At 40.3% G+C, this 25,381-nt stretch overlaps 3 protein-coding genes across 3 annotated transcripts; 1 reads left to right on the top strand and 2 right to left on the bottom strand.

The window, feature by feature from the left end:
- Positions 1-1,103: 1,103 nt before the first annotated feature.
- Positions 1,104-4,307, bottom strand: LOC104433297. Its single transcript, XM_010045986.3, has 8 exons — positions 3,977-4,307; positions 3,808-3,901; positions 3,583-3,708; positions 3,323-3,481; positions 2,593-2,711; positions 2,241-2,429; positions 2,057-2,147; positions 1,104-1,585 (listed from the first exon to the last, which is right to left on the bottom strand). Exons 1-8 carry the CDS (start codon positions 4,123-4,125, stop codon positions 1,514-1,516), a joined length of 999 nt encoding a protein of 332 aa, XP_010044288.1. The 5' UTR covers positions 4,126-4,307; the 3' UTR covers positions 1,104-1,513.
- An 854-nt stretch (positions 4,308-5,161) lies between these two features.
- On the bottom strand, positions 5,162-8,990 carry LOC104433296. The gene is made up of 6 exons (XM_010045985.3): positions 8,659-8,990; positions 8,007-8,174; positions 7,404-7,668; positions 7,161-7,327; positions 6,820-6,969; positions 5,162-5,763 (listed from the first exon to the last, which is right to left on the bottom strand). The coding sequence occupies exons 1-6, from the start codon at positions 8,701-8,703 to the stop codon at positions 5,416-5,418; spliced, it is 1,143 nt and encodes a 380-aa protein (XP_010044287.2). The 5' UTR covers positions 8,704-8,990; the 3' UTR covers positions 5,162-5,415.
- Positions 8,991-18,978: 9,988 nt separating this feature from the next.
- Positions 18,979-22,053, top strand: LOC104433295 (lysine histidine transporter-like 6). The gene is made up of 8 exons (XM_010045984.3): positions 18,979-19,181; positions 19,298-19,440; positions 19,741-20,124; positions 20,543-20,936; positions 21,159-21,264; positions 21,429-21,520; positions 21,624-21,692; positions 21,799-22,053. Exons 1-8 carry the CDS (start codon positions 19,155-19,157, stop codon positions 21,895-21,897), a joined length of 1,314 nt encoding a protein of 437 aa, XP_010044286.2. The 5' UTR covers positions 18,979-19,154; the 3' UTR covers positions 21,898-22,053.
- The last annotated feature ends 3,328 nt before the right edge of the window (positions 22,054-25,381 follow it).

The following is a 25,381-nucleotide window of genomic DNA, read 5'->3' as shown; positions in this document are numbered from 1 at the left end:
TTGCAACACTAATTCATTCAATCCCCAAATGAACTTAGACTAGAAAAGGCGGTCGATGCATGTGGTCATGTAGGATTTATTTATTTTTTAGTCAAAAGATAGTGATCATTACTAATAAGTTGCAGAACCGCGACTAGGTTCAGAATCATTACATAATAAAACCCAAAGTGGATGAGGGTGCTATAAAATCCAATTGCGAGGCAGACGGTTGTCCCGGTGGGCTCTTGCTATCCAATCGGCGGGCTTGGTCACGTAGGATTCGAGCGGTCACAATTTGATAATGTCCCAATCTCCACTTTTTCAAATCAAACAAAGCACTTAGACGGGATGCTAACGAAACGCGTGATAACAAGAATGACGATAATTAACACTCGGGGAAACGCAGTTCGGTTGGGGAAGAATCCGCGAATCGTGAATGCATCAATTAAAGAAAGTCCAGGCGAAGCGAGGGGCGACGGCAAGCAGCATCACATAGGATGCTTTTAAACGTGATATTACTAAAAGAGGGCGGCAATATTCAAAGCTCAATAAGCAAAGGTCACATTTTTTTATAAGTCAATTTGGCGAACTGATCTCGATACACTCGAACATTATTCAAATATACTCAAGTCAATCTGAGAAAGTCGTGGAGAAGAAAAAGGCAGAGTGGTACCTGGCATCTCGGCCCATATTATGTTAAGAGTTTGACATTCAGCTCAATGACGTTGGCCCAGCACTTAATATCAGACCAAAAAAGTCTGAGGTAAACTAAAGAGTTTGACATTGAGCTCAATGATGCTGGCCCAGCACTTCATAGCAGACAAAAAAAATCTGAGATAAACTACACGATACGAGAAACTGGACTTCATCGTGAACATAATGCATGAAGTTTTGCTTTTGTTTGGAATGGTTTAGAAGGGAAAACAGCTTATGGGATATGCAATTCAAACGACCGATATGATGGTCTAATTATAAAGTTTCAGATGTAAAATTGTTAGCTCCTTCAGAGACTAACAAAATGCAGGACATTTGAAGGTTATCACGGCTTAAGTGCCAGTGGTCAACGAGTGGGATTGAACTGCATGCCAAGCTGAGAACTCAGAAGAAGATAGTAATGATCCAGGGATCCCAACAGGACTTTAGACTGTTAACTGTAGATGAGAAATGCAATGGCAAATGGAAGTGTAATTACATCTCCTATCAATGTATACCCCACTTTAAGATCGAGCACTTCGTTTACATAGAAGCCCCTGGAACCACCCTAACTTGATAGGACGAGTACCAAACAGAGAGTACTTTTGAAACCGATCAACATACGAGGTGCTGGGAATATTCTGTCTAATATATACATAGGACATATTCAGGTATCCCAAAGAAAACCATTACAGGATTACATGTACAAGCCTGAGAATGAGTTTCTCCAACGAGATGGCTGCATTGGTAAACTCTACTCACAGTGCAGCTGCATGATGGTTGGAACTTGAAATAAATGTTGGCTGCATAACATACGCTTCAAAACGATAGCAAGTCAAGGTTATATCTCAAGGGGTACTCCAGGAGTAGGTTGCAGCACTTGAGCATCCGGTATTTCCTTAGACAAGAGCTCCTGCAGAGCGATTATCATTTAGCTGACAATGTTGAATCTCATTGCAAAGTAACAAGCATTCACAATCTGTTATGGTGAAGTCTACTTAAAGGGGAGGATAACATGAAAACAACTGCGTAGTTTTTGGCTCAAATAACAGCAACTCTAAATTTACTTTAACGTTTGAAGCTCCTCTGTATTCATCCATGTAGAACTTACCACAAGCAGGGAAAAGAGACTGAAACTCATGGCTGATTGCATCACCTCAGTACTCGACAATCACCATGGCCATGGATGATCACTATACAAAGAAAGTGGCGCACTATATATTCCTCGAGAAAATCAGGAAGATCTGCCTCTCTCGTGAATTAAAAATTTGGCACACAATTCCAGTAGTAAAATAAAAGGTTTCATCTTTGCATAATGTCAAAGTCAATCTCCCTAATACTTTTCCTAGTAATTTGCACCATTTCTGCAGTGAGGATCACAAACCTTAAATGATTCTATCGTTCCTTCAGCCTGGACTATACTAGCAAGAAATCCTGTGCCGTCGAGGTCTCCATTCTTCATCGGGACAACATACCTGCATGTAAAGGAAAGAAAGCTATTTTCATACATACTTACTGAAAGTATGCTTCCCAAAAATTCTGAAAGAGTCAAGGAAAATATGCTATACTTGGCCTGCAGCAGCTTAGCAAGTTGAACAGCATCCTCTTGCCCTGAGACCAAGGTAAAATTTGGAAGAAGCTGCTTAATAACTGGTGTAATAATAATATCAGCCCGTTCTTTCTCCAGCAAACTCTTGTTATAAACACAGTGGGGTTCATAGTAAAGACTTAATTGTCCTGGTAGAGATACAAGATACCTGAAGTATGAAGCCAATGAGAGAGACAGAGAGAGAGCTTAATCACAAACACGACAGATAAATGCATTTCTATTGACTAACAGCATAATAGATGAGATCACTTATAGGAGGGAAACTGTCTAGAGTCATAATTTACAGCAGAATTAGAGATTGAAATTTATACCCATTCTCAGGCCTTTGCCAAGGAGGACCTAAAACTGGTCCTGGAGTGGCCTGAATTCTGACGTTTGGACCTGTTCTTGCTTCCACTTCACAGCTTTGGCCAGGTTCTAAAAAGGTGACCTGAAATATTCTGAAACTAAGTTGGGGACTAAACAAGGCAAAACCACATAGCAGAGGCATTGAGGATTGTCTAAGTTGTCGGCTTAGCAGGTTCCGGGATTCAGTTCTGAAAATCAAAGAAAAGTACCTCCCTCTAGTGATAGTTGACTCGATAGCTATCTATGCATAAAACCAACTGAGGAGCTAAATCAAGTGAAGCTAAAAGCACAACGTGTGATACACTCACAGGAATCAAGTTCGTTTACACCTGATATCTTGAGCTTTTCATTGAGCTACCAGACTAGTTTTGCACACTGAGACGCGATGTAGATTATCAAGAGTATACTTTTAGCTTCCATAGATAAGAAAATGGCACACCATATACCAAGAGATGTGCTGTGATGCACTCTCACTTTAGTTATATGTGGTTTCCAGACAGTCTGAAGTGAAACTACTCGAGACTCTCATTCGCCAACATGTTAATAGTCTAAGCAAAGAGTGCTCCTCAATTACATAGTACGTGGCATCGAAGGAAAGGAACATTACATTATATAGGAACTAAAGAGAAGATCTGCTAGAGGTTGCCAAAGTACTCTTGAGAAACAAGCCCATGAAATACAAATTATACTCACATTTCTGAAAAGGGGATCCAGTAAAGACTTGGCATTGGGAGTAGCAACCACTCTCAGATCTGGTTTCATCTCCGAAAGTGGCCTCAAGGTCTTCAAGTGGCAGTGATCATCCAGGCTTTGGGTAATCAACAAGTAATCAACATCAGGAAGATCGCTGAGCTGAACCCAAACGCAAACATAGCGAAACAAAATCCCCAAAATCAACCCAAGAATCACATCAAACAAAGCAAGGAAGTGAACTGACGCAAAAGCAAAGAGACCTGGAAAGTCTTCAAGAATTTCTTGGCAGCATCGTAGAGCCAGGGGATGCCAAAGTCCAAGTTACCCACCAAGATTGGATCAACCAAAAGCCTCAACCCACCCACATCCCAAAGCCAACTGTTCCCCTACACATATCAAGAAGTCCACACACGCTCACCGACATGTCCAAAGCTAGCAACTTCCGGCGAAACGCGGATCAAGAAACAGAGTACCGCGAGACGCACCTCCAAGTAAGTGAGTTTATAGAAACCGGAGGTGGCAGAGCTCGTTTCGACCGCGCTTCCTTCCGAAACAACAGAGGGAACAAGACCGTCCGACCTACGAACGCGAACGCTCCATCATTTCGCCCCCATTATACGGCCACAAGGAAACAAGAGAATAGACGAAAAAGACCTGCGGGTGGAGAGCTTGAGCGCGCCCGAGTCGAAGCAGCTGGAACCCCTGCGGATCGACACCGACTGGGCAGGCTGTGCTGGGGATAAAGATGGCGACTTGGCGGGGAGTTTGCAAGAGAAGCGAAGGGAAGTGCAAGGGACAGCCATTCCTTCTCTTCCTCTCCAGCCCTTCACCTACCTCGAAGTTCCCATCTAAAAAAGCTCCGCGCGCGAAATGGAATTTGTCGGCCACACAAAAGAGAGAGAGAGAGAGGAAAGGATGGAGGGTAAAGGTGATCGCCAAAGTCAAATGGCTTCGACTCCGCCACTTGGCCAAACGCAGTCCTGTAACATCGCCTGCGTTGCTGCCGCGAGCGCTCCGACCGGTCGTCGCCGGGTCGTTTCGCCACTTTCCTGCCTTCGTTCTTCACTCTTTTTTTTTTTTTTAGATTCATTCTATTCTAACTCTACTGTCAGACTTTCACTCCCACCCCAATTTGAAGATGAGATTGGAACCCTCACCTCCCCTTTCATATTAGAAAGAGAGCATTGAGATAAAATCCCAATGATTTATTTTATATTATCAAAAATCTCAAATTAATATAAATATCAAAAATTCTAAATTTGTATACATTTATAACAAATTTACATTCCTTTAATTTTCGTTAAATTATATTATTACCACAAAAACTACAATTAGATATATGTAACAAATGACGAGTAAAATCTCGAACCAATAAAATCTCGAACCAATAAAGCTCTCATCAATCAATGGTCATGTATCATATAACTTAATAATTTAATAATAAAATTTAACAAAATATAAATTTACTACGGATGTATCATATTATGATTTTTAATGGTCAAAAAATTATTTAAGATCAATTTGAGATTTTTGTTAATATTAATCTTAAAAAGTTCAATCAGAGTGCATTCGACAACCCACGGTGTTAACCCCAAATCTCGTATGCTCAACAGGTGAGGCCAGCTGCGCAAAAGGTACAATATATAAAATTCGTAGGTCGTCACTCGTCACTCGTCACACTCTCATAGCCAATTTTTCACCTTAGACATCCTTGATTTATCATTACAAATGCAAGAGACATTTCTTCGAGTTCTTCTCACCCTCTGTGCACCAAACAATTCGCACGGTGTCTTCTCCTTCTGTTTTCTCTGTCGATATCACTCCAGAAAAAAAACTCAGTGAGAAGAAACCGATCACCTGTAACCAAGGGCAAACAACCAATCGCCCTGTTAGTTGACGCGATTGGAATTCCTACAAAGTTGGGAATGCACAATAGAGATATCTGGCTTTTGAAAAAGAACTGAGAGATCATGTAAGATGACCCACAAAATTTTCAATCCCCATCGTTCATTCTGCACATTAAAACCATCTTTTTTTCTCCCTAGAAGGACGTGTTGAATGTACAAGAATCCTTTCACGGTCGTCTCTGTACTCTACAACTTGAAAACGAGAGGTGTCTCGCATCTGGTGGGATGGTAAGGTATGATCTTCACGATTCGGCTACCCTGAGGCAATGGCAACTCATCACCCGAAGCGATCTTGTCATGCCAGACGAACTCATTCTCGCTCTCCAACTTCCTCAGAGCTTCGGCAGCTTCATCAATTTCTTTCTTGATGATGTCCTTCCATGACTCCTCCCCAGGAATTCTCTTTCTTGCATTGGTCAAGGCTTCACAGAGAACTCCAATGGCAACCCCGACTTGGCCAGCAGTCCTCAGCTCTTCCGCAAGGTACTTTTGGCTTCTTAGCTCATGCAAGGCTTTGCAAGATGAGATATATTCCTGAGTGGACCATTAAAAGCATCTTAAAGAATGCACACCATATTTCTACTAATGGAGTGTTCGTGCATATTCAATAAAGTTGCACTTGGCAAAATCAAGATTAAGGTGAAAACTTAAAGTAGATGACAGGTCTAACTTGCTTTGCCAACCAATGAACTATCTCCTATGCTAAAAATAAATAAATTATAAGCTCCAGGTTAAGTTAATAATCAAGGAAACTGATCAAGACCCTAATTTTCCAATGAAACAGAAGATAGCTATATGCTCCCATTGACAGCATTTTCTCTCTTTCCATATGACTCCCATGATCACTAGTCCATGGACATCATACAAATATAGCTTCAAATAACTGCTTCGAAACAACTTTTTTTCTTGTTATTGTAAATAAAACTAATTAGAGGTTCCCAAGTGTGAAGCAGGACACAAAATTGAGTACACAACTATCAATATCATCTTCCAGCCAAAAAAAGAAGGTACACTACTATCAGAATCTATATCCGCCAATTACATTGGTCCTCAGTCAAAAAATATAAATGCCTTACATGAACTTATGATCAACCAAATCCTAGAAATGGATCGACCTCATATATATCAGCTTACATAAGATAATGTTCACATGGATCAAGCCATTTCAGCTCTTTCAACCTCGTAAATGATGTAAAAATTATTCAAACTAAATGCTTGGAAACATAAGAACATAGCAGGCCACAGCACCTAAATTGACTTACATCAAGCTTATTTTATTCTTACCATGTGATAAGAGTGCATGCAATAATTACCATCAATGATTCTTTATTCTTCATGACGTCTGCTTATGCTAGTAGTAACTTTATTAGCAAGTGTTGTAAAAGGATAAACATGGTAATATTTCCAAAGTTGAAGCCTAGTATTACCAACTCCTGAAACAAAGCGCCTATGCTATTTGACCATACCATTATATATGAGTACCATCATGATATATCAGTCTTACAATTCAATCCTATCCACAATCTGAATATAAATCAGACAAAAGCAAACACAAAAAGAAAATGAGCAAGTTGTATACTATGTACATACCAAAAGACGAGCCGATATATCTTTGAGTTCACTAGTTCTTGGATGTAGCAAACTCATGGCTTCATCAAGAAACTCTGAAACGCCATAATGCAGCTTACCCAAAAGACCTGCGGTAGTTCTTTTCTCTTCAGCCTTCATTATGGTTACAATCTACATGAAGATGAACAGCCAAACATCAGACCAACAGACAAAGCGTGTTTAGAAAAGTTCCAGCAAATTAAAAACAATTCAACTCATCTTAATGGACAATATCACACTTTTATAATAAAAAGTAGAGATGAGAGTTCAAGTTTTGAGACTAATCAATAAAGAAGTTGCAGAAACATGGACAAAACACTAACCTGGGCTTCGGCCAAACAAATCAGGTTCATAACAGTGGTGACAGAAAATGTAGCTTCAGGTGGCCTCTGAACAGAGTTTGCAGATTGTAATGAAGGCAGAACACCATGAGAGATGTGATGGTAAACTCCAGCAGCTTCTCTGAAGAGGGTAGCAGACTGCACCAGATCTATATAAAAGATCAAAGTTAAAGTACAGTTATGCAAGATGAAGCCATTTCATGCAACTAAAACATCAGTGCCCACCTTCAGGCATTACTTCTAATGCCCTCTCACGAAGAATTGCACCATAAAGGAAGAGGTTCATTCCAAGCTCAAACCGAATGTCATTCACTTGGAAGTACTTTGGACCCATGAGATTCAGGAAAGGCAAAGTGCCAGTAAGAGCACTGGCCCACTGAATTCTAAGGTTTGAAATCCAGCGAGCCATCCGGGTGTTGCTGCTAACCATGTCAACATGGAAAACTAAGTTCTCCAGCAAGGGTAGATACTGTTTCAACTTTTGGAGATCCTGAAGCAAGGTTAAATAAAAATTAAGCAGAATGAGATAGTTGCTAAGTGCTTCCACAGATTGATAGCACATACAGGACATATGCTTGACTAAGAACCCCTCAGAAAGCCATCATAGAACTCATCTCGCTATCACTGGATATTTAAGCATATGGGACAAGCTCATTCAGGAAAAAAAAAAAAAAAAAAAGTCCTCATCGTGTTTGTTATAGAGGAAATTTGGAAATATATTGCAACCATCATCCTTGACAGAAAATCCCACTATTACATGTCCAGTATTGAGCACAAGATAATAGTTCCTCAGTTTTCATAATCAATGACACTTTTCAGCCAGATCACCTGTTCATTATGAGAGGTAAGCCCCCCATACATCTCCCTCGCAATGGCCTCGGTAATTGAGCTCGTGGCATTTATCGTTTCCTCAATGGCTCGCCGTTTAGAGCTCAGCTCTTTCAGTTGCTCCAACGTGCCACAGTCAAGAGCCGCAAAAACCTCTTCAAACAAAATCTGCAGACATTGACATCAGCATCACCCACTTCAGTGCGATGACTATCTAGGTGTAACAGGCATCGAGAGATGATGCAAACCATCACGGCAATCCGATCATTCGACAACAACAAAACATCCAGTCTAGTATGACGCTTCTAAACGGATGAGAACTTTAGCTCGACTCTAGTGACACAACATCGCGATCCTTTCCGATGGCATGATGTCTCTACTTCTGATCATCGGTAACTCTTTTGCGGAAACAACCAATAGGTTTGAAACTCGAATTGCGCAGAACTACCAGAGGACGCCAAGAAATAAAGATGGCCAATACTCTCCCCAACTTGACACGGATATTGAACGAACATCAATTCAAATTTGACGCAAAGAAACAGCACCCCAACAACGTTCGTACCACGAAGGTCCATCTAATGAAGCAAAAACGAAAACCCAAATCGAAAAAATCAAAACTTGCGCGCAGATTCATGGACAGAGGAAAAACCACCTTCTTGGTCTTGAGCTTCGCCGGGTCCGGAAAGTGCAGCATCATCTTCGCCCACAACGCACGCTCGACCCTGCTTCGACGACGATCGCGAAGCAGAATCAAGCCGGGCGCTCTCCCCGATCCGCTCCCGATCCACACGCGGGTTCGGAATCCGACTCGGAAATGCGACGAAATCCGGTAATCGCGAAGAAACCGAGGTCCCACGGCCTCGCCGTAAATTAGCCGAGAACGAGACGTTGGCGCAGCGGGACCCAGCGAGGAGCGCTGAATCGGACAGGAAATTTAATATCTTTCGCAGTCGACGATTAAATTAAGACCAAGTCGAGGAGGAACGGAAACGTGGGTCGCTGTCAGCCAGCAAGTCGGTCCGACTCGGTTTCGGAGTCAAGTTTTGCTTCTCTGCTAAGGACGCGAGTAAACACGGAAGGAGAGAGCGTGCGGGGGCCCCCGTGGGCTCCCGCGGTTTCTCGGCTCTTCCTCCCATGATTGATCAGTTCGTCCGCGCTGTTTTTGGGCCCGGTGGTCCGTCCTTCTGGGCCGGCCTGTGCGCGTGCATGATTGAGCCTCCTGCGTGGTCAGGAGCTGCGTGGGAAATTCGAACTAATGTTATCTCGGACGGCAGAGGTGAGCATGGATCCCAAGAAAAACTGAAAACTAAATTGAACCGACCGTAGGAACCGGTCTGATTCCAAAAGAAGAAGTTAAATCGGTGTTGTGAAGTTCGAGAACTGAAAAACCGATCTGGGAGTTGACTTTAGGCACTACATGGCAACGATCTTGTTTCTTTGTTCTTTACTCCACAAAATAAAAAAAAAAATAGAAATCCGTTTGGTAATAATAATGAATTTTTTATCCCTTGGAATATAAAAGTAGTAGGAGAATAGATTTGAAACAAAAACAAAAAGTACAAAAAAGTAACTTCTAGTTCTCGAGAACAAATACTAAAAATAAGTCTGCCGCCACTACCGGTGATTGTTACCCCGGTGATCAACTAGAAGAGAAAGAAGAAGAGAGGAAAAAAAAAAAAAAAAAAGGAGAAACAAAGAAGAAGAAAAAAATGATTTATTTCAAAAATAGTTCTCGGGAACATTAGGCAATTTTTTTCTACTTCATATTTTTATTACAAATTTATTCCCTGACCACTTTTTTTATTTTTTTTATTTCGAGTAGTAGAAAAATTAGTTAATGTTACCAAACATATTTCTCTTATTTTTCTGTTCCAAGAAACAAAAGAATAGACAATTTGAGAAATAAAAACGTTAACAAACATACCTAAATTTCTATAATTTATATCTTACATTAGGTGTTTTGAAATTTTTATTGTTTATTTTATTTTATGTGTTCAATTTGTATGGATTGTTGCTATAATAAATGGAAATTTTTGTTATTGCATTCACTTTCATTTTGCTTAACTAAAATTGAAACACAAAACAAAGAAATTGACCGATTCCTTAGTAGACCTTGAAACTGATTGACAGAGTATGTTCTAGGATATGGAAGATAGGTTTCTATATTTCAAAAATTGGGGAACTACTTTCGATAGGATAAGTTTTAGGTTTCAGACGGAACCTAAACCAACCTCAAAACCACTCATCCTGTCATGCCCCGAATTCTCGAGTGCGCTAATACCGCTCTATGGTCGTTTAGTTGTGACATTCCAGGATGTGTCGCCGACCCATTCTTTTCATCTTTCTATTAAACACAAGAGAAAGCATATTATAAACACCAAGTCAAACATAATTGTAAGGATAGTATAAACACAACAACAAACATTTCTAAAAGCACTATTTTTATCTATACACTTGTTAACATCAAGAAGTTAGATATTTACAAGCCTTTCCTACAACAGCAACTTCCTACTAACCTTCAACAAAAATCAGCAAAAGTTTCACTAAGAATGGGCCAAACGTGATATCCAAGTAGAGTCTCAAGTTTAGACTCAACATCAGGGTTAGTCTCCGAATCCTTAGCGGCACCATCAGGGGTGTCAATATCCATGTGATCCCAAACCTGCTCCCAAGGACCCTCGCCAGGTGGTCCATTAAAACCACAGATCGGGCCAAAACATTCCTCCTCAACCTAGATGAAACACGCTTTAAACCTATAAGCCATCCAATGGGCCAACCTCTAATCTACCTACACCATCGTAACAAAAATTTGTACACCTAATTGGACCTCAGGATAGGGTGTTAGGTCACGACCATATCTTGGTCCATCGGGATCGCAAACCGTATGTGATAATTCTCCATATAACGAGTCTGAAAAAAATAAAAAAAAATGGGTGAAATAAAATCTCAATAAGTTAACAACCTAAGTCTTGATCAAGATGTTAATTCATCTCGGAAGCAGCCTAAACATGTAGCATTACATACTCTTACCTCACATTGACACATCCCCACATTTTATTAACTAACATGGGCCAATAACAATGCAGCACATATAACTTATACATCTCATAAATTTCCATACATAATGCATTCACACGTGTTCCAATTATTACAACCACTCAGGTCACGGCCAACACAAGAGTTGGTGGTCTTCTAGCATGATCGAGCATCGTCCCACCCAATTGGACACGACATCGTCTTGGACTCTCATCATAGACAACATTCCATAAGGAGCATCGGTCCAGCCTCAATGGTAACTCAGTATGCGGGCCCCCATTGGGCATCCGATAAAAATCAGACACCGTCTCCAAACTCTTGTTAGGTGACGGGGTCTTTAACTGACCACACAAGCACACCACTAACTTATACCAATTTCATTTTTCCTCAATTAGTCAATGCATACGTGATTCGTGTTCATACAATTTGCTACCATAAATTTCATAAGTAAAAATGTAGTAAAATAATCCCACGTGATCACATATATAAAATTAATCTGTCAAACTTTGCACACTTTCATTTTAAAACACTATTGCCCCAATTGACACATAGAACATGGTATCCCAACACAACATCTCATAAATTACCATATGTCAACAAAACCTTCTTTAGAAATAGCATACAAGGTTTTTAACTTTGGTGACTAATTTTCATGGCATCACCAGCTTAAAACCACATAAAAACATGAATGGATTCATCCCACGAATCAAGCCTAAAATACCTAAAAATCACCACTTATCATCTTATTGTGATAGCTTATAAACCTTAAACCAATAGCTTATTACTCAATCATTGATAGCTTATCGTCTATTTAACGATAATATCGCCTATTTTCCGATACTTTATCGCCCCTTGAGTGATAGTTTATCACCTATTTTGTGATAATTTATCACCTAATTAGTAATTACCAATAGCTTATCACCCTTTTGATAATAGTTTATCATCAAATTGCCAATAACCTATCAACTCTACTTATCACTTATCGCGATAACCTATCGACTAAACCATCATTAATTAAGACTAACTACAATGAAACTTAATCTAAACTACCCATAAACACAATTAACATCATAATCAATGATTAAGAGGTTAATTCACGGTTTTACAACGACGACGAGCCAACAACAATGGCAACGCAACAGTAATAAGAACGTGACGCTCGAGGCTCAAATGGCGACACTAACGGCGGTGGCCCGATGAGCTTGAGGCATGGCTTGGCCGGGGCGGTGGCGGTGGCTTGCTTGGTGGTGAGAATGGTGGCACAAATGGTGTGAAGAACGATGATGGTGGCACGGACGGGCGGTGGACATGGCACAGATGGATGGCAGCAAGGGCAACGGTGAATGGCAGTGGTAATGGTGATGAAGAGAGAAAGAAGAAGAGAGAAAAAAGAGAGATGGAGAAGGGGCGATGGGTTGGCCGAATGAAGGAGAGGGGAGAAAGAGAGAGAGATAGTGAGACTTTGAGTGAGATTTGTCCTCCCAAAATCTTCTTTATCAATCAAATCTCACTCAATTCTCCCTAGAACCCTCTCTTCCAAGCTCCATGTCCCCTTTTGTCTTAATCTTGTTTAATGCTAAAGCTTTCTAGAATGGGTAATTTAGTCTTTTCACAACTTTAACACAAAATCCTAATTTTGCCCTTGAGCCTAATTGCTTAAAATGGGCTTGGCTTGGCTTGCTTGATGGGCTTCTTAGGCCCTCATGGTCGAATCCTCTTATGAGGCTCATTGGGTCTTCGCTTGGCTCGGTTCCTTTTTCTAGCTTTCAATTTTCGACTCGCTAAGTCTCATTTGAAAATTCAAAGCTTACCAATAAATGGACAGATAAATAAGGTGACTTCCAATTGATTGGTCTTGAAATTCTCAAAAGTTTGATACCACGATTAAATTTTATGGTTAAAATTCATCAAATGAGACTTTAGTACGACCTAAACTATTAGATGGCTTTTAGGAGTTTTTCGTGTTTGACTCTGATCAATAATTTTCAATTCACGTTTGTGCCTCTTCAAATCATGGATAACCCTCAATTGTCATGTAATCACGATGATATAATTACTTATTATGAGTACAAGATCAATAGAAAATCGGTTTACTACTGTTTGCAATGAAAAACGTAATCGTGCAAAATCACCCGCAAATCAACTACGAACTCTTGTTCAATCGATTTATATCCATTCACTAATTAACTTATGAGATAAGTGTTCCAGAAATCCTACAACTTGTCACGAAAATGCATTTCGGTCCTAAAATTTGCAAAAAGTGCATTTAAGTCCTAAAACTTGTCAAATTGTTTCAAATGAGTCCTAAAATCGACGCCGTTAGTCTTTTCCGTTAAAAATGCTGACGTGGCATTTTAAATAATTCTTTATTTTCCAGGTGTATTTTTAATTAATTTTTATCCATTTAAAAAATAGATTTAAAAACTAAAAAAATTAAATTTATTCTTATCCTATTTTCAACAAAAACTAAAAAGAAAAGTTAAAAATTTTATTTTTAAAATTATTAAAAAAAAAAATTAGCGCGGCTCTTCTCCCCGCCGCCGCCGCCGCCGCCGCCCATCGCCGGAGGGGCCGGGCGACGATCGCCGGCCCTAGGCGGGGTGGCCGGGCCCCTCCGGCGATGGGCGGCGGCGGCGGTAGCGATGGGGGAGGAGCCGTTATTTTTTTTTTTTTTTAATAAATATTTTAACTTTTTTTAAAGTTTTTGGTAAAAATAAGATAAAATGAATAAATTTGATTTTTTTAGTTTTTAAATCTAATTTTTTAAAAAATAATTAAAAAATTCACTTGGAAAATAAAAAAATTATTTAAAATGTCACGTCAGCATATTTAAGGAAAAGGCTAACGGCGTCGATCTTAGGGCTCGTTTGAAATAATTTGACAAGTTTTAGGACTTAAATACACTTTTTGCAAGTTTTAGGACTGAAATACATTTTCGTGACAAGTTGTAAGACTTCTGGAACACTTATCCCTTAACTTATAATAGTGTAGTATTGTCTTTTGTCGATCCTTATGATCTATGGGTCTATCACTTATTGAATTCTCTAATCGTGCACATTTTAATTCCTTATAACATTTCAAAATAGATTAGTTAACTCATGAGTGATCAGTTATCATTGTATTGATGAAATAACCATTTCATATATCTTGAAAAATGTTGAATTTCAGGATATCATATATCCATACTCAATAGTACTTTTTTTTAGTGAATTCTAATTCATTATTATTGAAAAGGGTGAATAAAAAAAAATAGAAAAAGGGCTCATACTTTTTCTTGAATAATGATAACAACAATAATAACGACAACAATCTAGACACAACTTTCTATAAGTCATAAGTAAAAATTTGCACAATTTCGATCATGTTGAGAATTCTCCCCATTAGTGTTAGACTTAACAACTATTGTAAGAATGTCCAACCAAAAATTTAAATTGATAGGTAAAAGAATATCACATAATATTTAAAAAATAGATGTTGCGAGATAATTTTTCAACACCATTAACGATGGTGGACGCATATTCATGAAAGAGAAAGTATTAGTTCCAATATCATATAAGATTATTCGATTCAAAAATTAAACTGATAAATGGAAATAGATCACATGAATACAAAGAGCACGATAAAAGCATCTTTTCCGATCATATGTGACTCGCCACTATCACCACCGATCCTTGTTGCCACAAGCCATCAAGCCCAACGACCCTCACTAGCCACCTCGCCATTGTAGAAATCACCTCTCTCTCTCTCTCTCTCTCTCTCTCTCAAGATTTAATGGGAGGTTTATCCACACAAATGCGACATGTGCCGTTCATCTTGTGATGACGACAGCACCATCCATCTTTGATGAGTCAAGCTTGGACCTGATGTTCTCAGTTCATGCTTGGTCAAGACGGTCCTTGAGGACGACAGCACTGAATGTGAGTCGCGCCTCTCGAGACCATCGGAACTTTTTCCCGCCAACATCAATAAACTCAGGCCAAAGATTGCCCCTGATGCAAAAGCGTGCTCTTTTCCGTGGTACACGTCCATTGAAAAATATTTTGCTCATCAGTGATCGTGACTTGATATTTCAATCTCGAACTAAGTGAGCTCTTTTTGACCGTTGCTATTATTGACAGTTCGCTTTGAATTACCCTAGTCATAATAGGACTAATGACTAGGAGAGGGACATCTTAATGATTGTTGCAAATTTCGCTTTCTAATATAGATGGTCATCGTCTCTAATGATCTAACAACGTGCACAGTAATCACTCATTGCATCATTTACATCATGACTAGACCAAACATATGTTACACAGAACAAAGACTTGGTCAATTTATACCAAATCCGAAAGAGTCTCACATGAATGCGACCTTGAAGATTATAAAGTATTTGAACAGATGTTCAAGACTTGAGATACTCAATTCTCGAGATTATAATTTGAAAAACGATAGCTTATTGTGACATAGACCATAGACCGCCACATGTCATATGAGTCAAACATTTGTCACTAGTTTTTGCGTCAAGTTGGGAAAGTCTTTACTTTCATAAAAACAAAGAAGTAGTCGACCGTATTATTGTCATCCGCTAAAGTTGAATATTGGGCCCTAGCCAAGACTGTTCGTAAAATAATTCAGGTATGAGGGCTAGTTTTGGACCTTGGTGTACTGGTTAAAGGGCTCCAATTTGTTTTGCGACAACAATGCAGCACTCAAACTCACAACAAATCACGTAGTTCATGAGAGAATGAAGCATATTGAAATGGATTGTCACTTCACCTAAGACAAGATTCAGGAAGGAGTAATCAAGACAAATGAAATCAAAACCATGGAACAACCCGCTGACGTATTTACCAAGCTATCATATCAAAGATAACAAGCAAATCTACTAAGTAGACTGAGCATCTTGGATATATATCAGCCACCAACTTGAGAGGAAGTGCCGGAGATATGCGAGGATCAATTCGAGATTATAATTGATCCATTATATCATTCCATGAATCAATCCAGATTAGATTTGAGTTCATGTATCAGTCTTTATTCTTTCCTTAGTTGTCCATTCACTGTATTGTAAATAGGAGCATATACTTTATTCTCTCAATTTCTCCATTTCCTTTATTTTATGACAAAGAAACTTGGTCATAACAGGACTAATGACTAGGAGAGGGTTATCTCGATTATCGCAAATTTCGCTTTCTGATAATGATCTAACAACGAGCACAAGAATCAAAGTCTTTACACATTCGCATCACTAACACACGATAAGATCTCCCACTGTATTCGTCCGAAGTGCACAGGAGCTGCACCCATCACCAAAAGTCAAAGGCCTGGCCATTAATTCTGAGCGGACCAGCCTAAGTAAAGTCAACCAGTCCAAAGCTCAGAACCAGCTGTGCGCACCGAAACCGTCTGGAGACGCCGTCTTTGCATTTTCCCCACGTCGAAGGTCATGAATGAACTCCAAGATGCGAGACCGATTGCTTTGTTCGAAACTCCCTGCCGCTCCCTTGAAGTTCGGGCCTCGTTTCGGTGGCGTCCTTCTCGATCTCATTCAAGTGAAAGTGGAGATGCGGTGGTGACTTTGCCTCTGCTTTTCTCCTGGGAATAGGGAAAATCATAGTCGCTCCGGATATCTTCTCGTGAGACGCAGTCGTCGCTCCGGGATGCAAATGCAAAATGCTCACCGCTTTCTATTCATTCCCCTTCAACTACTGTCAAAGCGTTGGCTTTGGCCAATTCTTACCCATTCCCGTCTAATGTAATTGCTGTAAAATTAATGCAAAAAAAATACTGAATCTTGCAATTAAATTGATATAGAATCATTAGAGAAATAAATAAGAAATTATAAGGGACATAAAAAATCTACTTAATTTGATTTGGATATTGGTACTTAATTCACAGGGTCTACAAATAAATAACTCATTCTTTTATCCTATCGTGCTTTCTTTTGTGCGGCTTCTTCGGGAAAGAACAAGGGAAGCAAAAGAAAACCTGCATTTACTTTATTTCCTTTTACTTTTTAACCCTCTTAACCCCACGTGTAAAACAGATATCATAAATTAAGTGAGCACCTTCCTTTAGTACGGTTAAAGGAGTGTAGTGGAGCTTTTCTCAGATTCCTCTTTTCTTGGTCAAACCTTCGAGAATTATCTCCAACAAAAACAACGCCCAAAAAAGAACCATAGTCAAACCAAAAAAAAAAAAATCCCTAAAACTTCATAGATGGTTCAAACTCGAAACACAAATTTAAAAAATTATTCACCATATTTATGAAATCATGATTCATAAATTATAGTCCAAATAAGAACTTCCGTATGATTTATATTAATTTTCAATCAGAAAATTAACATATTTTTCATTCAAGTGACATCCTAATAATATCTACTTATATAGGGTTATTTTGCTTAAAGAAGTAACTTGTCATTTTTCTTCAGGAAATGCATTTAAAATGTTTCTTGAAAAGACAATAGAGTTTAAAGAACAATTGAAGAATTCGATGATCTAGAACCTTTTTAGAAAGACAGAAAAAGATTGCTTCGATAGAATAAAGAGGACTGCTGAGTAAATTGCAACCAAGTGGGTTATGCTAATAAGCATTCTAATGAATAAAATGATGACTATGATCGTAAGCAAATAGAGCTTTGGAAGAACTTCTTAAGATGAACAGTGCTTTTGGGGGAAAAGCGGTCATCTTTCGGCCTCTGGGGACCCCAGAAAGGGGGAGAATAAGACCTCCACCAACTCCCCCACAGAACCGGTCGAGGAAGTAGCCACCACCCCTTTAATCATTGTTCTTGAGCTATTCTGTGTCCTGCTTATGCACCTTTAGCCCCAAGCGTAATCATTAGAGGATAGATCTCTATCACCCACCAACCCAATATTCGATCTTCAAGATTTGAGGAGAATGCTGCTTGGATTCTTGGTTTTGGTTCTTGACTAAGGAAGGGGAATTTATTCTGTACATGGACCTTCTCCGCTTGTCCAGTAACTCAATAGGTTGCGTGATACGTTTCTTATTCTAACATTTCGATTTCTGCATACATTGCATCTTTAGTTGAAATTGTATATTTCTCTTGCTCAGAATTAAACAATACCATTTAATTATTTTACATCTAGGTAATCTCGAAATCCATACGATAACATAAATGAAGCATTTTTAGGACATGTTTATATCTGTAATATTTGATCTTCATGATTTGAGGAGAATCTGCTTCCTTTGATCTAGAATTACAGACAACAAATTGGGAGGTGGATAATTCATGTGATCTCTAATTAGATTATGTAAGATCGTTCATATACACATGATAATTGTTTGAGTATGCCTTCAAATTATGCAAAAGTGAGAAAAGAAAAAAAATTAACGATTTACATAACTCTTTCATAAGAATTGTCGCTCCTCGGATAAGAATTGCGTTCACGAGGAGCGACAACTCAATTTTTACTGCGAAGAGTTTTAGCACATAAGTGCAACAACCCAAACCACATCACATGGGAGAGCCTTTGAATAAAATGATTCATGAGCAAGACTCGTCACCATCTGGGTACTCCGTGTTGGAGACTTGAATTGCATGAAACAAGTCGAGTTGTTAAAAATGATTTCGAGGAGGCGCGCCATGGTGCCTCGTTAGGAGGGGAGACCTAACTCCGCAATATGGTTGCCGAAGGGGTACTCCTTTAAAGTGACTTAAAAGTTATTTGATACCTGTTCAGATAAGATGGAGGCTAACCACCAATTACGTCATATAACCTGGCTTTTTAGTCGACAAGGTTCACTGAACTCCTGCTTCGTTTTTCGGCTGGACAAGTGATTGGTTCATTTACTCAGTTGTGCCTTACTGGACTTACACTAGAATAGCACAAACGGGCTGGTGATAATCAATTCTGCAGTTAGTGTGGTCAGTAAGCTTTGCCTTTTTTCTCAAAGTCCCATTTCGAAAAGACCAAAAAAGCAGAAGGTGGACCATTAATTAACCCTTTAAGTTTCCCACTCTTTCCCTCGTTTCCCATCATGTGTTTAATCCACACTCCACCGCTCTACATATACTAGACGCATAAGCCCCTATCTCCACGATTCCTGCTCAGCTCTCCCTCTCTCAGTCTCTCTCTCTCTCTCTTGCCTCTGAAGCTGCAAACATGGTGTCAGCTTCTCCTCCTTCGAAGGTTAGTTCACCCCCATCCGTCTTCTTGTCAGATGACTATCTTTACAGAGATTTTTTTTGCCTAATAACTTGTATTTCTTTGCTTATCTACCTACCCTCTTCTTCTCTTTTTTTCAGGAAGTGGCTTCGAGCGAGAAATGGGCGGAGGGGGGCGACCCGGCCAGGCGAGCCAAATGGTGGTACTCCACCTTTCACACTGTCACGGCCATGATCGGCGCCGGTGTTCTCAGCTTGCCTTATGCCATGGCCTATTTAGGATGGTAAATTGAACCGATCTTAGCTCTTACCAGGACGTTCTTGTACTAAGTATCCCACAAACCAGATGGATAGGCTTCAATCCCAGATCAATACCTATACCTATACTGTAACTAAACGTCTGTCTAGTCTTTCGAGGCATATCAGTTTTGGAGTCTGGACTTCATGTACTGTCCTTCATGGCATGACTGATTTATGAATAACTGATTACCGACCCAGATATGAGGAAAAGAAAGAGGACAGAAAGACTGGCACAAAACTCTGACCCTTTGTTTATGTTTTTGTCTGGTGTTTTGATGTTCCAGGGGTCCAGGGACAATGGTGTTGCTCCTGTCCTGGTGCATGACCCTGAACACAATGTGGCAGATGATCCAGCTGCACGAGTGCGTTCCGGGAACTCGGTTCGACCGCTACATCGACCTGGGCCGGCATGCCTTTGGCCCGAAGCTCGGTCCATGGATCGTGCTCCCACAGCAGCTGATCGTCCAGGTCGGATGCGACATCGTGTACATGGTCACCGGTGGCAAGTGCCTCAAGAAGTTCATGGAGATGGCCTGCGCCAACTGCACCCCAATCAGGCAGTCCTATTGGATCTGCATCTTCGGCGGGATCCACTTTTTCCTGTCTCAGCTCCCAAATTTCAATTCTGTCGCTGGTGTTTCCTTGGCCGCGGCAATTATGTCTCTCAGGTACGAAACGGACACTTGGAATTTACTCTTCCAACTTGCCATCCTGTCTTCAAGGTCTCCTTCGCCTCTGATAAAGTTGACTTTCAGGATTTTGAATCCCATATCAGGAATAAGTGAAAGTAAATGTTTGTGCTTGTGCGTGTTGAAAAAGAAATAATGATGAGACTATTTGGCAAGTAAGCGTCGCGTAATATCATCAGCAAGGACACTTGATTATTTAATTAATACCCAATTTCTGGTTACTGAGATGTATTACCTAAACGTTTATATCGATTGTTTGCCTGTAAATGCTGATGGTGCTCTTGAAGACGACCAATTTGAAGTACGAGGTGGTCAAAATTCATAATTGGCTAGCATGTTGAGCCTCCATTAATAACAAGAGTCACTCTAAAGATTTATTCAAGTCCTTCAATTGCAGCTACTCCACCATAGCATGGGCGGGAAGCCTAGCCCACGGCCGAGATCCCGGTGTGAGCTATGGCTACAAGAACACAAGCTCCGCTGAATTCATCTTCCGTGTGTTCAATGCGCTCGGCGTGATTTCCTTCGCGTTCGCAGGGCATGCTGTGGTCCTTGAAATTCAGGCCACCATCCCGTCAACTCCTGAGAAGCCTTCAAGAATCCCGATGTGGAAAGGTGCGATGGGAGCCTATTTCATCAACGCCATTTGCTATTTCCCAGTGGCGCTCATTGGTTACTGGGCCTTCGGACAAGACGTCGACGACAATGTGCTAATGGCGCTGAAGAGACCGGCGTGGCTCATCGCATCCGCTAACTTGATGGTGGTCGTCCATGTCATCGGAAGTTATCAGGTAGTACTTCAAGTCGTTGTTGGCGGTAACGACCCTTTCTGCCAATCCTTTTCTCCTTTCAGGATTAACTTTTTGGCTTAGTTATTAGTTATGGGTTCGCTCATGAGATCAATCGACCATGATTTTACTAGTGATTGCTATCCAAGTATGTATAGTTGATGTGGTACATTCACTCCCTTGAGTGCGACGACTAATGAGACGATCAAAACTAAAACATTGCAGGTTTACGCGATGCCCGTTTTCGACATGTTGGAGAGGTTAATGGTAAAGAGGTTCAACTTCCCTCCCGGAATCGCGCTCAGGCTCGTCACTCGGTCCGCCTATGTTGGTTAGATTCCCTTATCCAGCTTTTTTATTATTATTTTAACTTTCAAAAGAAATACTATTCAGTGAACCCTTCAAAAGAGATTACAATAAGAAAATGGTGCGCATGCCATAACACGAATGCACTTTATTCCTTGATAACATTGTTTCCTGAATGAATGCTGGCAGCTTTTACGTTGTTTGTTGGAGTGACATTCCCTTTCTTTGGGGACTTGCTCGGTTTCTTTGGTGGATTCGGCTTCGCTCCCACATCTTATTTCGTGAGCTCTCTCTCTCTCCTCTATAATTACAAACTTTATGAAATGATTCGCTATTTTGTACTCTTAAGAAAGGATTATAACATGTCTCTGAGCCTTCTCGCAGCTCCCAAGTATCATGTGGATGATCATCAAGAAGCCTAGAAAATTCAGCATCAACTGGTTCGTCAACTGGGTAATATCGTATCTCAGATCAAACTTTTTTTCCCCCTTCAGGCAATGAATAATATTTCGTGCACTTCCATTGTGCTTTTCTCACTGGTTATAGTCGTGCGTTTCAGGCATCCATTGTGATCGGAGTGTTCATCATGTTGGCATCGACGATTGGGGGTCTGCGGAACATAGTGGCGGACGCATCCACATACAGTTTCTATACCTAGAGACGAAGGGTAGTACCAGTCTTTCGTGATATAGTAGGCAAGACTTGAACATCCAAGAAAAATGTATCTTCTTGGCCTATCCTACTATACCATGAACAAGAATTTATAAACTGGGTCGATGTTTCCATAAGGATTTCTCTACAAGTTTCTACAGTACCACCCGTCTCTGAGAACTCTTCTGATGCTCTTTAGAAAGTTCATGATCTTAGCATATCGAAAGCGGACATGTTTTGACTTAAAAGAAAAAGGCTCGAGATTTTTTTTTCTTTAATAAGTTAAAAGGGCGAGGTTGCGTGACCGGTGCTTCTACTCCTCTAAACGTTAGCGTTAGAGCGACTCTTTTACCAACGGAGCTACCACCACGCTCGGTGGTTTTTCAAACAACTGAATTAAATAAACAGCAAAGAACCAACTTGAAGCACACTCCAAATTGAAGATGACATCGCGCCATGTCCTGACATGCTTGATGACGTAACCGATGACGCACATCATACAGCCAAATGTGGACTAGGTGCATTAAACTACAACAGGACCGACTAAAACATGTACTGAGAGTTCGAAAAATATCCCACATGGGCAGATAGCGTGCGCATTAGTGGAGAAATCGCATCGCCATTTAGCATTTGCTTTTCACTGCACAAAGTCGCTTCATCCCTTTCGCCAGTTCTTATGGGTTGAATGCAGAGCTGGAGGAGCAATTTGGTTGCTGATAGAGACGCCTGCACGTCAATTCGGTGACCGGCAATTGGTGGATAATGCTACATTTGCGAGAAAACCAATCGTTATTTGCCAAAGGCAGTAGTAGCTGTCTCTGGCGTCATGTTCCCACTTAATGGCACACCCCACATCATGAGCTTGGGCAACGACAGCTCCGGTTTGTGCTTAACTATTGAACGCACACTTATAATCCTTGAAAGTTAAATGGAACCCACGCGGGCGAAGTGGGTTCGTTCGCGAGCTCTTAAAGATGGATGGATGGATGGCTATGCATGGATCGGCTGCTCTTTAACCATTTCAGATTCTTACTTGGAAAAAGCATTGTGTTGGAGGTGTCAAGTTCGAGACTTTTAGTAAAGAGGCATTTGCCTTTGAACCAAAGTTGAAGACAGAAAGCTTCTCACTACCGACTAATAAAGTGAAAAGGGGAAGAAAGATTGGCTGTCCATGTCTGCTGCTCCTTCTCAATCATCGACAACGAATACGATCATACGCTAGCAAGCATGTGTCTGTATAGCCACATGCACAGAGGCTACGAAGATTCATAACATCGCATAACTTCATGCAAAAAGTAAAACCCTACTTTCTAGCTACGAGGCATGCACAATCCAAGTTGAAAAAACAACCTTCTCGATACTTTTGGTTGTGGACATCATGTCGAATGTGAATCTATAAAGAGTTTCACATGCGAACAAGTCGACACCTTAGGGCTACATTTGATGGCTAGTATAAAATCAGGATATAATAGATTTTATCCTATATGATATTTGATTGATGTACAAGACATGATAAGGCTGGTTAAATGTAAATAGCATTTCCCATATCCATATATGAAAAGTCTAGTATCGCCAGCCACCACGCTAGAACCACCACCATAGCAGCTGATCATCACCGCCTTCAACCACTGCCGATCGTCGTCGCTGGTCAACCAATCATGTTCCCTAAGGGAATTTTACAATCGGCATCTCCACCTTCACCTATAATTGATATGATGGCAGAGCATTCATCATGCCTTCTCATTCACAACTTGTTCATCTCTCTATTACGTATAAACTTCACCCGCAATGAAAAGTTTCCACTTTTTCCAAAGTCTCTCTCTCTCAATCACGCGTTGTCCTCATGGGAGCTGAAGAAATCAAGCGACGCCTTTTGCCCGCTGCTTTGATTCATCGATGGAAGTCTTGCTCAATAAAGCTGATGCTCAAGTCATGTTTTATGTTTAGTTGTGGCTGACTTCAATTGTCTTAAAATTTTCTTCTGAAGGTATCACAAGATCCACAGCCGTGTTACGCGCAGATCTCTAGCCTCTCCCAGGGTGCTCGATCCTTTCTTGTCAGTGGTTCACGCAGTGGCACGGCAGATTGAAGTTCCTGCTTATGCTCGGGAGATGAAACCTGCAACTTGAGAAGCCAACAGACAACTATGGATGTTCCTTTTGTTGGCGTGAGTTGGAATTACCTAATTTATGGGGGATTTTATTTTCCAGCCCCTAATTTGTAGGGGATTTAATTTTCCTCCTGATTTGTAGAGAATTCTATTTTCCTAATTTGTAGAGGCTTGACTTGTAGAAGAAATTCGTCTGATTATATATATATATATGAGTTTGTACATGCTTGATGATCAAGGAGAAAAAGAAAAAAAGAGTGTCGGGAAGGCTTATCCGAAGATGTAGACACACCGTCGAACCTTGTTAATTCTTGTGTTTTTCTCATTTTCTTCTTGATCTGCGTTTTTAGATTGTTAACATGATATTAGAGCAAAATATTTAGAGACCCAAAAAAAAAACCCCAAACACTATGCCGCCTCCGCCGTTGTGACTCGACCACATCAAATTGTCGTCATCGCTGCCGCTGCAATTCAACAAACCCGATTGCCACCGCCGTACAATTCCTATGCTGCCGCCGCTCCGTCTGACTCAATCAGACCAACTCGACATCTATTGTTGCCGTACCATCTAGAAACTCCATCTCTGACAATTGCAGCAACACAAATCGCTGCATCAACCAAATTTCTTTGCCTCGATCCAAATCGCCACACCAACCAAACTCATCACCGCAATGTGAATTGCTGCACCGGTTTTGTGTGGTTACCACGTTGACTAGCTTACCGACCCAAGAGATTCACTATTATTTTTAATTCATGCCTATACACCGACCCACGGCATTTTTCAACACAGTTTTAATTTGAAGTTGAATATCAAGTGCAAAAAGGGAGATTTTTCATACCATAACTGAATCTTCCGAAATTTCCACACCTTTCACTATAAATGCCCCAATTTCCCTTACCCCTCCTTTAGAACTTTGTACTTCTAATGTCTCTAAAATTGACTATCTTTATGAAATTTCCTACCTCAATGAAGATAGTAAAATTTCAAAGACTCACGTTCCACTTATAAATCCTTATTTTGATTTTGCTAAACCATCCTCTTTTTTCACCTATTCATTCTATCAAGCAGCTTATTAAGCATACTCCTAAAGAAGTTAAAGAGTATGTTTAGTCCTCGAAATTCGACCAGCATCTTATCCCAACTAAAGATGAGCAGGAGGAAATCATGAAATTACAACAGAAGCTCTCAATGGAGTTCGATGTGAAAAAATTTGGTGGACTCAAGTACTTCTTGGGGATAGAAGTAGCAAAATCTAAGCGAGTCATTTTTCTATTTTAGAGAAAGTATATTTTGGATTTGTTGGCTAAGATAAGAATGCTAGATTGCAAATCTACAGACACACCGATTGTTCAGAATCACAAACTTGGAGAGTATTCTAAT

Source organism: Eucalyptus grandis, chromosome 2 (assembly GCF_016545825.1).
Source record: "Eucalyptus grandis isolate ANBG69807.140 chromosome 2, ASM1654582v1, whole genome shotgun sequence".
In the NCBI taxonomy this organism is placed as follows: domain Eukaryota; kingdom Viridiplantae; phylum Streptophyta; class Magnoliopsida; order Myrtales; family Myrtaceae; genus Eucalyptus; species Eucalyptus grandis.
Note: the sequence above shows the minus strand (reverse complement) of the source record. Positions and strands in the feature narration are given on the sequence as shown.